Consider the following 12,569-nt stretch of genomic DNA (forward strand, 5'->3'; position numbering starts at 1 on the left):
GATGAGGTCATAAGAAGTTCAGCTTGGAGTTTTGTAAATTGCACTTTGTGCTGTCCATCTGCGCCTCTTCTGTTGGCATATCCCTGACACTCTCCCTTTCTTCATGGCAGCAATCAGTTCCACTCTAGGAACTCTGGCTTTTGAATCTGGGACAAGGTTATATAGCCCATCCTAGACCTGTGTCATCAGGACCAGCCTAACTCCGCCCAGTGTAAGCTATCTGTTTGATCTGTGTGAAAGTCTTGCAGTGCAATATACTTCACCATTATAGCCTACATAGGCCTACTACGATTATCTAAATATGGTAAATCAATTCCAGGTTAGGCGATCGAGGCATAGGCCTAAATCATAGGCCTAGGCTAAACCTAAATTTAAGCTACAAAAATAGCCTACAAAAGGCTAGGCCTACCTCCTAGACAAATGTTTTTAAACGTATTCACGTGGTTAGTTATTTATATTATGTGTAACTACTAAATATTTGACAGATCATGTTGTTTGCTTTCTTTTAACTTTCCCTGGCTGACTTTGTTTGCATCCATAGGCAAAAACGAGGAACATAATATATGGCCAAAGATGTACTAGGGACGAATATGAGTGTCACACCCAGTGAATCGTAGCATCATTAGCTGGTTAGGCATAGCCACTGATGGCTACAAACAAACCGTTCTGGGTAAGGGGCTTCCTTTTGCCATTCGTTTAATTGTGTTTAAAAGTACTATTGAGTATATCAACACTGTACATATTAAAGGGAAACTTCAGTCTTTTTGAAAATGCACCCGTTTGCAAATCGTTGCTTTATCTTTGCTAGAAAACTAGTTGGCTATCAACCAGTTAGCAATAGCTTGCTAGTGTAATTAAGCTAGCCAGCGTTAGCTAACTGGATCTGAGAGAACTGTTTGCTTCGGCGATGTTATCATGTTACCAATAGTTTCTACGTTCAAAGACATTCTCTCCCTTCATTCTTTTCGAGGACGAGTATTTTATTGGTTTTAGCAGAAATTCTTCTTATTAATTTTCCGTTAGTTTATCATTAAAGCCGGCTAAATATGCAACCCGCCAAGCTCATCAATGATGTCAAAGTTAGCTGAACGTTATCTATTTGGAACTTGAGGTGAACTCAGGTCTTACTGTTGGATGAGCTATGGCAAACTGCATCGTTAATGTATTTGAATGTCACCAGTCACCCAGTTTACCATGTTTTATCATCACAACGGAACCAGAGAGCAGGAAAAGGAAAGTGTTCGATACATACAATACATTCTGTTCGAGATAGGGGGTTAACAGCTTTGTTATCAACAACAGTAACGTCAGTGCAGGAGTTTCGCGCCTTGTGTTGTTACTCGTTTGAGCTAAGGCACTAGTAAAGTAACCGTGTTGTTTTCATCATGTGTGTTCCTGTTTATCAACAAGCACCGTGAAAATGGGCCAGAAACGGAAGACGAAGTCTCCAGAACCAAGATCTACTCGCTTGAAAAGACTTAAAAGGGTTGTCAGGTCGAGGTCGCCGGCCAGAAAGAGATTGCGGCTCAGTCCCGGGAAGAAGCTTGCCGTCACTCCGCAGAAACAGAAGTTGAGGAAGAATGCGAAACTGCTTCAGTCACCCAGAAGACAATCCCCCAGATTGAAATGTCAAGACAATACATCTAATTCGGGTGAGTATGTTATTGATTAGCCGAATGAAAAAGTACCGGTAACTTGTCTTAAAAGATGACAAGACATTGATTCTTGATAGTAGGAAACGAACAAGTTAGTTGACAACTAACAGTTAACAGGATTCATCATATGTTTATTTGTTAGGATAAGCCCCTTGAGATGATTCATCTCATTTTCGAGGGGGTCCTTAGACATACAAAACACAATACAGAGAAACAAATCACACATACACTCACACACACAAAAGCTCTCCTATACCTGGCCACACTCAAATCCCCAAGTTCCCAAAGATAAACGTGTTAAATGGGATAGTAAAGTAACATACAGTAAGATAACAAGTACTTAGTAGGATACACAATATAAATAAGTGAGCAGCCTTGACAGCTTGTATTAGCCGGTAGAAAATAGATAAATATGTATGAAAACAACAAAAACAAAAACAAAAACAACAACAAAATTAACTGTAACATGAGCATGCTGTTTGCAAATACATAAAAAGAGATGACTTGAAACTTTGGAAAGATGTAATAGATCTGAGAGAGAGAACTCGGCAGGTTGTTCCAGTCCGAGGGGGCTTTAAACTTAAAGGCAAAGCGCCCGCTCTCCTTAGATATAGTGGAGACCACAAATGTGGGATGCTCAGTATGTCTTAAATTATATGATGGCCTAAATGGAATTAGGTATTGTTTTAGATATGAGGGATAATTCAAAGTGATACATTTGAAAATAAACTGTAGCCAGTGGAACTGTCTTCTGGACTTAGGTGTAAACCAGTTCAGTAATGCATACATATGGCAATGGTGGGTTCTGTAAGGGCACCGCAAAATAAATCTACAAAGTTTATTATAAACAACATTTAAAGGCAGGAGATTAGAATCTGATGTATTCTGATACACAATATCAGCATAGTCAAGAATAGGAAGAAGTAACTGTGAGACTATTCGTAACCTAACCTGCAGAGTAAAGCAATTGATTGAGCGATACAGAAGTTTTAGGTTACAGTTAATCTTCTTAACAATGCTACCAATATGTGCCTTGAAAGACAATTGAGAGTCAAGATAGAAACCCAAGTATTTGAATTCCTCTACCTTCTGAAGAGATGTGCTGTCTAGAAATTTAACAAGTAAATTAGTGTCTTGATACTTAGCGGCCGACCTTGTAGCAAATAGCATACTGTACGATTTTGTCTTATTTAATAAAAGTTTATTGTAGAGGAACCACTTTTGAATATTATTAAATTCATATTGAAGAGTATGCTGGATTTGGGAAATAGACCTATTAGAAGTATAAATCACAGTATCATCAGCGTAAAGGTGAATATGGCAGTCTGAGCATATTAAAGGCAGGTCATTAATAAATATAGAAAATAAAAGTGGACCCAGCGATGAGCCTTGGGGTATACCTTTTGCCATTACTGCAGACTGTGATAAACAACCATGAATAGAAACACGTTGAGGTCTGTGATGAAGATACGAGTTAAACCATAAAACAGTGTGTTTTGAGAGACCTATAGCATACAATTTATCAAGGAGTAAGTAGTGGTCAACCAGATCGAAAGCCTTGGTGAGATCAATGAATATTGCACCAGTAGACTCACTTTTGTCAAAGGAAACTAGAATATCATTAGTACATTTTAAAAGGGCAGTGGTAGTAGAAAAGTTTGGTCTGAAACCTGATTGGAGAGGTGATAAGATAGAGAAATCATTGACATAGTTAGATAATTGATTAAATACAATTTTTTCAAAAACCTTTGCTATGCTGCTTATGATGGAGATAGGCCTATAGTTATTAATATCAAGAGGGTCACCACTTTTATAAAGAGGAGTGACTCTGGCAGCCTTCCACATAGAAGGTACTACGCAAGTGGATAGAGATAAATTAAATAAATCAGATAAAGGATAAGCCAAGATGTGAGAAGCCAGCTTGATAAACTTAATGTCAAGGCCATCAGGATCTGTACTATTGCCTGATTTTAGGTTGGATATTGCCTGTTGTACATCAGTAGAATGTATCTTTCTAAAAGAAAAGGAGCCTCTATGTAAAGATGTATTTGTTGTACTCTTATTGTCACTATAAGGGAAGTCAGCTATACATGAATTAGAGATAGAAGAGAAAAACTGATTAAATGTGTTTGCAATTATAGAAGAATCACTAATAATCTCATTGTTGCCTTTGATTTTTGTAATAGGACTTTTATCAGATTTACTAATTAAACTATTAAGGGTTTTCCAAAAATGATTAGGATTTTTAAAGTTATTAGATAAAGAATCTTTATAGTAGTTAGCTTTAGCATCTTTTGTTTTGGTTGTGCAGGAATTCCTTAATTGTTTATAGTAAGTCCAGTCAGTAGGATCTTTTGTTAGTCTAGATCTCTTCCAGGCCTTATCTCTCTCTTTGAACAGGTGTATAAGTTCTCCGTTAACCCATGGTAGATGTCTACCTTTGACTTTAATTGAAGTCCAAGGAGCATGTTTATCAATTATTTTACTGACCTCACTTTGGAAAAAATGCCAAGCTTCCTCAACAAAAGGAATCAGTTGAAACCTATTCCAATTTATATTTAATATATCCTGCAAAAAAAGATCAATGTCAATATTTCTACTTTTTCTTACCTTTATAACTCTAGGTGGCAAATGAGGTAATTTAATCTTCCAAGTGCAGAAAATAACAGTAAACAATGTCTGTATACAATGTAGATCCACATTGTATTTTTATGTTTTTAGACCACAGTGGGTCAGAGAACCAGTCCTCCAGCCTGCTGTCATCTTCCCTTCAGTCAGAGGAGGACACAGAGCCAGGATTGGTTATCACTCTGGGTGAGCACTCCTTTTCAGGAAAGAAAATAAGAACATTGGTCTGACTCTGCTTCCTTACTGGTCCCTTCCTGTCCAGTGAATCACACAGTGAATGTCTCTGGTCTCTCTGAGAGGAGTCATGTTGTCTTATGTGTGATGTTAGGAATCTGTTTTGTGAATAGTTGATACATGTTTCAGTGCCCAGGAGTCTCATCCTCCTATTCTTATTGTTGTGTTTAATGCATGTTTAGATGAGGAGCTTTGCAAGATTCAGAAACAAACGAGGAGGAAAAATGGCCGGAGAGCAAAGACAACCTGCACAGACAGTGAAAGGGAGGAGAAGGAGGAGAAGAAGAAGAAGGAAGATGAGCTGGAGAAGGACTGTAAGTCCACCACAGAAGACGAAGGTGGTGACGACCTGTCAGAAGATGACTGTGGGAAGCTGGACAGAGACCTGGAGAGGAAGTCGCGTCAGCATAACTTGACTGCTGTCAACGTCAGGGACATTCTTCATGTAGGTCTCCCGTACTTGCTCTGTGTCCTCTCAAAAGGCAATAAACAGGGTTTTCTCTAATCAAAGTTACAGATGTAGTAATTACATTATAGTTGATATAGTACGTTTAGAGTAGAGAGTCCTTGCCGTTCTGTATTAGGTTCAAACTGAACAGATGAATTTATCTAATTTCGCTCAAATAATTCTACTGGTTTTCTCGTCCGTTTGTGTGTGATTTTGGGTAGTTCTGATGATAGCGTTACTGCTGTTCTTGTATTGTGTGTTGTGCTGTGTATTGTTGACAAAAAGCTGACATGCTTTTAGGTCTACAGTACAATAATGTTATATTTATGAGAGCATGCTGCATGAGTGTAGCTGTGTTTTTTTGTGTTTTTTTTGTCTTTGCATGTTTTGTCTTTGTTTTGGGCATTTTAGCATTTCTTTTTTTTACATCTTTGGGTTAGAAAAATAACAAGTGAAAATCACTGGAGACATCTCAAGCTATTTTTAAGAAACAAAAGGGAAACTGCAGGTGGCCTGGAAATTATTTTTATATTCTAGAAGTATTTCATGAAAACTAAACTTTTTGTATTATTTGCTTACAGGAAGTTATCACTAACGAGCATGTTGTGGCAATGATGAAAACTGCCATCATAGAGACACAAGACATGCCGTTGTTTGTAAGTTGCCCCAATATATACTACCTGACTTATTTTCTTCTGCCGTTTTTAAAATATGTCTATTGCAAGAACTTTATTTTCTGAAATGTTCTTATTTTAAATCGCAGGAGCCCAAGATGACGAGATCTAAGCTCAAAGAAGTCGTTGAGAAAGGAGAGGTAACATTTTGATTTGTTTATTTTTAGTGCCACTATTGGAAATGAGTATATGCTGTGCAGTGGTTGAGTACCCATTCTGCTTTTTTGTCACAGGGAATTCCTATCTGGACCAAAACACCTAAAGAAGTCAAGGTGTGTATGTGCGCCTCACTAAAAGTGAGCTTTCTGTTTGATTTGAAGTTCCCGTTTCAGGGGATGCTGTGGTGCAACTGGCTACAGTGCTCGTACCATATTCGAGTCAAAGTGCCCATGAGGACCCAGGTTGTAGTCCGACCTGGGTCATTTCCCGATCCCACCCCCCATCTCTCTCTCTCTCTCTCTCTCTCTCTCTCTCTCTCTCTCTCTCTCTCTCTCTCTCTCTCTCTCTCTCTCTCTCTCTCTCTCTCTCTCTCTCTCTCTCTCTCTCTCTCTCTCTCTCTCTCTCTCTCTCTCTCTCTCTCTCTCCCACTCACTTCCTGCCCGCCTTTTCACTGTCCCAGCAATTAAAGGCAAAAATATACAGTATACTTCCCAAAAAAAAGTTCCCGTTTCATCCAGACATTGTCATCTCCTCTAATCCCCCTAGCCTCCACAATTTGTTGACATCCCCCTGGAGGAAGATGAAGACACCTCTGATGAAGAGTACTGTCCAGACGAGGATGAGGAGGACGAAACAGCAGAAGATGTGCGTGAGAACCTGCGCTCATCTGTCAGTATGTGTGTTTGCGGAGTTGAGTCTAGTAGATAGTGATTCATGGTTGTGGCTTGTTATCTGTCAGACTTTTCAGGAGAGTGATGTGGACAGCACAGCCTCGTCACCCCGGGTTAGCCGAGTAGGGCGACCCAGAACCCCCGGGGGACATTCTAAGAGTGGTGATGAGCAGTGCCTCAGCCCTAAACCGGTAAGAGCCAAAGAGTCTTGGCGTTGATGTGATATAATGCTTCTCCTAGACTTAAGAGTGCATCTCAAACATTTGTGTGCACTTTTGCCATGTACACTTACATTAATTTGAACAGTTAATTACAATTACTAGCCCCATGGACGTTGACATATGTTTGACATATAAATTGATTATGTCTACGTGAAATAGATAGTTGGCAGAATATCAATAGGAGCACCTAATACTTTCAACGACGCCTTCAACACTGATTTCATCTCCTTCTTCCCCCCCCAGAAGCCAAAGGCCTCCAGACACCTGCGAGTGGCAGCTGTGCCCATGGGCCCCCCTCCTCCTCCGCAGTCCTGCAGCTCTCCGCGCTCCACAGGGCCTCCAGACTGCACCTTCATGGAGAAGCTCTGTGCTGTGGATGAGGAGCTGGCTTTCAGTCCCATCTGCTTGGAGCCTTATCAGGTATACACTTTTATGAAATATTGGTCTTATAGAGAAGACAGTGACTATAAGAAGACTATAAGAGTTTACAGTGTATGTGTGTGGTGTTTATATCAGGCAGTGTATATTTTACAGTGCTGAGAAATGTTGGCCAGATATGTTTTATCTGGCCCTGACCTGACAAATCAGACACACACACACACACACACACACACACACACACAGTCCCCCCACTTGGCGGCCATCTTGGTAGTGCACTTCGTCTACACAGTCATCGAGCAGATATTTGTCTATTCAGGGCGGGATATGTGTGTAGAGATAACTGCCATATTGGCGCCACATACTAACTCCACTTATATAGAGTCTACTGCAGGGCTCTGCAATTAGCGGCCCACGGGCCGGATCCGGCCCCCGAGATACTTTGTAGTGGCCCTTGAAGTGTTGGCTGACGTTGTTATATGAGCAAATCGTTATATTTGGTGGAGACGTAAATAGCTGGTGGAAAACACGATAATGGAGGTACAGCGATAGGCTACACTGCGAGTAGTGCCTATAAATAATGGTGTGGTGTGTTGCCGTTGTAGGCTACTATGTTACTGTGTATTATGCAAAGATGTTACTTGTGCCTTGCTTTGTTTTTACGCAGCGTCACCAACATGTTGACGTGCGCCAAATCCAAGTTGTTTCCCCCTCAAAGCATGAAGCATTTTTGGTGCATGAAATCTCACCGGTAGTGCTTCTCCAGTCCAAGCACATCCTCGCGAAAACATTCGCCACTCGTAATGTAGCTATTGGAGCAAATAGGAGTCGGTTTAAAAGTTTAACTTTGGTGGCATATCAGTTCTGTTGCATGCTCTCACTCGCTCTGTAATCCTGCAGCCACTGCACCTCAGCCAATTGCACGCAACGTTTAGAACGAGTTGAACATAAATTCCATCTTAGTTTCAACGTAAATTGCCACTACGTTGGGGTATATTTATAAGCTACTAACATTTTAACGGGTTGCACCACGCAAATATTTTCAGTGTGAAACTAATACGCATCCATCGCCTTGATGTCCACTGTAGCCTAAGTAACATTGCTTTGTGAACACGTTCATCCAATTTAAATGGTGGGAACGTTAAATGTACAAGTATGTTGAGAAGAGTTATTATGCGACCGATTACGCACATTTAATTAATTTGAACACTGTTTTGAAACCTGTTTGTACCCATTGAAAATTGTATGGACCTAGCAGTTACTGCGCAAAACTCAGATTCCATTGCTGTTAATGTTATCACAGATTTTATATTAGCCATATTAGCAATGTAGATCCAGTGTCACCTTCCCAATGCCTACCACTGTGGTAGTCTGGGCCTGTGGCAGAAATATTCCCAAAACACAAATACAACAAAATAACCACCAAAAAAACGATATGTTTTTACAAAATGCAACATATTAGCAATATAGATCCAGTGTCACCTTCCCAATGTTGGCCTCAGGCCTACCACTGTGGAAGTCTGGGCCTGTGGCTGTGGCAGAAATATTCCCAAAACACAAATACAACAAAATAACCACCAATCAACAATATTGTACATTTACAAAATGCAACATTTGAACACCCATATTGGTGCTGTTGTAGTTTATTGTATCTACATTTGTACGTGATACTCATATTTGCGGTATTTCTCTGGCCCCTCAGTTGTGATACTTTTCATGAACTGGCCCCCATTACAAACTAATTGAATAGCCCTGGTCTACTGTGTATGTCATTTTACAGTGATGTGAAATGTTGGCCATTGTTACAAACTAACATGTATGGAGGATTCCTTGAGTGCAGTGTCTCATTACAAAGTTTCTGTCAATATTCCTTTAACATCATCTAACTAACCATTTGCCCTCAGGCCTTGAGTAATGCCAGCGGGGCTGATTGTGCCAATGACAGCTTGGTGGCGTGCCGGACCCGCTCCAAGCGGCCACTCCGAGACGTCCCGCTGGGCATGCTGGAGGCAGAGCTCCACGCCCCCGACATCACGCCGGACATGTACGACTGCGTCCTGGCTCTGGAGGACCGCGACTGGAGCGAGTGGCTGCAGGGCCTCATGGCCTCAGACATCGGCATTGAAGGTGAGCGGACAGATTTTCAGGATTTCATTGGGGTTTGTTTGTTTGTTTGTTTGTTTGTTTGTTTGTCTGTCTGTCTGTTCGCAAGATAACTCAAAAAGTCATGGATGGATTTCAATGAAATTTTCAGGTAAGGTCTGAAATGACCCAGGGAAGAAACAATTACATTTTGGGGGTGATCCATATCACCGTCTGGATCCAGGAAGTGGTTATGTTTTTTGCTTTAGCCGTGGCTTATACATTGATTTTGCAACATTTTTTCAGCTATGAGGTTAATGCACGGGGCAGTTAGTAGTATGGTATTAATATGTAAATAGTAAGTACTAGTCAAAGTGTGGTGGAAGATCACAGTGGTAGAAGGAAGTAGAGAGGAGGGAAGAAGGCAAGTGCATGGGTAAGTCATAGGTGTGTTGGTTTGTTCGATGTGCTCAGAGAGGAAGTGCTCTCAGAGGAGCTGGCTCTTCAGGAGCCACCAAGAAGCAGGCTTCAGCCAGGTATAGGATTTCATCTTGATGAGATTGATAAACTCATTCTTTTTCTAAAGATTGAATTAGTTGAGTGCTTAACAGTTTGATTGACCAAACCAACCAAACTCGTTTCATATTTTTGGTTTTTGACCTTTTTTAGATGTAAGTGAAACTGATTAAATGTGTGTGAATAAAAGTGAGACGTGTGTGTGTGTGTGTGTGTGTGTGTGTGTGTGTGTGTGTGTGTGTGTGTGTGTGTGATTGCTCCCTCACAGCCCCTCTCAGATGGTTGCCTTTAAAACTGCTAATGGCCCCCACCCAGCCCATATTGCTCCCTCTCAGCACCTCTCAGTTGGCTGCCTTTAAAAGTCCTAATGGCCTCCTATTTGCGTCTGTGTTGTTCGTGGATGGTCACTTTAATGGCCCCCACTCTGTTTGCCTTCTCATGTTTATGTTCTGCTGACCTTTTCCCCATTTCCTGAGTCTAACTCTCTCTCTCCTTACAGCTCTTTCTCTCTCTCTCTCCCTGTGTTTCTTTCCCTTTCTCTCCTTGTCTCCATCGTCATCTTTTCATCACTGCATCTGGGCTCCCAGAACGTGTAGTCCAGAATCACTGTGCCCATGTGTCCACTCTGTGGCTCAGTCACTCACTGACCTGCACGTACGCACAAACACATACACACACACGCACACACACACACACATTTACACTCACTCACAATTTTACTCACACACACGTACAAACCATGAAAGTGTTGTTGTCCCCTGTCTTAATTAATTTTCGAAGGTGAATACAGGCCAAGCTTTGTCCACTGGATCATTTTGCCAGATTGTAGGTCTGGACACGAACACACTGGTGGTTTCAGGCTGACTACTTCACCCTGACTCCCTCTCTCTTGTCTCTGCAGAGGAGGGTGACGATGAGGATGACCCTGAGTATAACTTCCTAGACGACCTGGATGAGCCCGACCAGGAGGACTACCGTACTGACCGGGCTGTCCGTATAACCAGTAAGTTCATCTGTGACCAGTGTCTCTGGAGGATGGTTGTTGTTACGGTCCCATCTCCTGTGATGTACAGTACACTTTTTGCTATTCCTCGTCAGGTACATAGAAAATACTATAGGGCCCCCATGGGCCATGGAATTTCTGGAATATCATGGAATTTTGGAAAGTCTATTCTATAGGGTTCCCACGGGTCATGGAATTTCTGGAATATCATGGAATTTTAGAAAGTCTATTCCAGATATAGAAAGTCAGGGAATTTGATCATTTTTGGGGCAAAGTCATACCCAGGGAATTCTGTTGTGCCAGTTTAACATGTACTTGCCCAAAATACATATATTTCCATGCACATCTTGTGTATATCTGCTCGACTGCGTTTATTCAATGCCTATTTATTCATCTCTTGCTCTAAAAAAGTAAAAGATTCTTGAACACTATGTAATCATTGGTTGGTATATTGACCTATTCATTATGTAGTAAGTCATGGAAATGCATTTTTTTGTTGGGGAAAAGTCATGGAATTTTACATTTGATTTAGAGTGGGAACCCTGATTCCAGTCATGGAATTTTACATTGCAATCAGAGTGGGAACCCCGATACTAAGACATTAACTATTGGAGTCCTCGCTGCATTATTGGCAGGGATGAATGGTCTTCAAGATGTGTAATTAAAAAGTTGGACTAGATCAACTGTATTGTAACTCACTGTATTGTAATTTGCATAAAATATAATACATGTAACACAATTGTTAACGGTGGCTAACTGCATATGGCTTGTTTCACTTTTTTAGAAAGGGAAGTGAATGAGCTGATGGAGGAGTTGTTTGAGACGGTAAGTACGAGCAACAGCAAAAGTCCACATACTTCTCTTTCAGTGGAGCAGTTAATTCAAAAGAGTTTGATTAATTTTCAGATGTGAGATTTATAGGCACCACGAGGGTGCATGTGCTCATTTCCTGTAGACTACTTGGATGTGTGGTAGATGGATGGAGTAATGATTGATTTATGGAGGGCACAGAGTAAATCCTTTGCTCGCTCTCTACTTTGTCAAGGTGGTGGCGCCATGATTTATCAATGATGTTCTCTTTCTGCTGGCTGCTCTATTTATCCCACCCTTCCGCAGTTCCAGGATGAGCTGGGTTGCCGTGAACAGGATGGGGAAGGGCATGAGGAGGATGAGGAGAGGGACGAAGAGCCACCACCTCCCACTGCCCCCAACTTCAACGTTCCTCAAGCCATAAGGTACAGCATCCCTCAAATCCTCTTTTCAGTCGTCTCCTCTCCTCTCTCCTCCTCTCTTCTCCTCTCTTCTCCACACACGCCTGCACCTCTCCCTCCATCTTTACCACCTTTTTCACCTCTCGCCAGTGGCCACCTCGTTAGCGTGGGTTCTACCCTTTCACCTAAAACCGAGCCGGGCGGATAAAAAAAAAAATCCCCTGCCTAAGCCTGTCTGGCTGTTGACAGTATGTCTTAGTCAGCGCCCTCAGCATACGCGGCAGATCGTTTACTCAGTGTAAGGGTAAGTGCTGGCCGGCGGATGGCTACGTGACCAGGTGCTCACATGTGGCAGTTCAGGACGGAATGTTAGCCCCTCTTGTGGAAAACAATTTGTGCCTCTTCACTTGCGGTGTAGGAGATGTTACCTCATGGCTGCTAATGACTCACGTATCTGGAAATACCCACACTTGTAGTGTGTCCAGGACACACAATGGATTTAGCAGGAGCACACACACACACACACACACACACACACACACACACACACACACCCCCACACACACACCATCCATTATTTTCTGACTAATAAACTATAAAGGGATAATCCGGAGTGAAATGCACTTTAGATCAATTTTTCGGACTATTGGGGGTACATACGTTGAGTTGACACCAAAATCATGTCATTC

The 12,569-nt window shown here is 41.6% G+C and overlaps 1 protein-coding gene across 2 annotated transcripts in view; it reads left to right on the forward strand.

The window, feature by feature from the left end:
• Positions 1 to 541: 541 nt before the first annotated feature.
• gon4lb (gon-4 like b) overlaps positions 542 to 12,569 on the forward strand; it is a 29,942-nt gene continuing 17,914 nt past the window's right edge. For both annotated transcript variants that reach the window (XR_009939641.1, XM_062538445.1), the window contains exons 1-14: positions 542 to 670; positions 1,411 to 1,652; positions 4,377 to 4,469; positions 4,700 to 4,962; positions 5,547 to 5,621; positions 5,729 to 5,779; positions 5,873 to 5,911; positions 6,345 to 6,443; positions 6,538 to 6,660; positions 6,934 to 7,110; positions 8,973 to 9,195; positions 10,568 to 10,669; positions 11,454 to 11,494; positions 11,786 to 11,904. Coding sequence is in view for 1 of the 2 variants with exons in the window: in XM_062538445.1 (XP_062394429.1) it covers positions 1,421 to 1,652; positions 4,377 to 4,469; positions 4,700 to 4,962; positions 5,547 to 5,621; positions 5,729 to 5,779; positions 5,873 to 5,911; positions 6,345 to 6,443; positions 6,538 to 6,660; positions 6,934 to 7,110; positions 8,973 to 9,195; positions 10,568 to 10,669; positions 11,454 to 11,494; positions 11,786 to 11,904 (1,637 nt within the window). In the remaining variant the exon portion in view is untranslated. The remainder of the gene's footprint in view (positions 671 to 1,410; positions 1,653 to 4,376; positions 4,470 to 4,699; positions 4,963 to 5,546; positions 5,622 to 5,728; positions 5,780 to 5,872; positions 5,912 to 6,344; positions 6,444 to 6,537; positions 6,661 to 6,933; positions 7,111 to 8,972; positions 9,196 to 10,567; positions 10,670 to 11,453; positions 11,495 to 11,785; positions 11,905 to 12,569) is intronic.

Source organism: Sardina pilchardus, chromosome 6 (assembly GCF_963854185.1).
Source record: "Sardina pilchardus chromosome 6, fSarPil1.1, whole genome shotgun sequence".
Classification (NCBI taxonomy): domain Eukaryota; kingdom Metazoa; phylum Chordata; class Actinopteri; order Clupeiformes; family Clupeidae; genus Sardina; species Sardina pilchardus.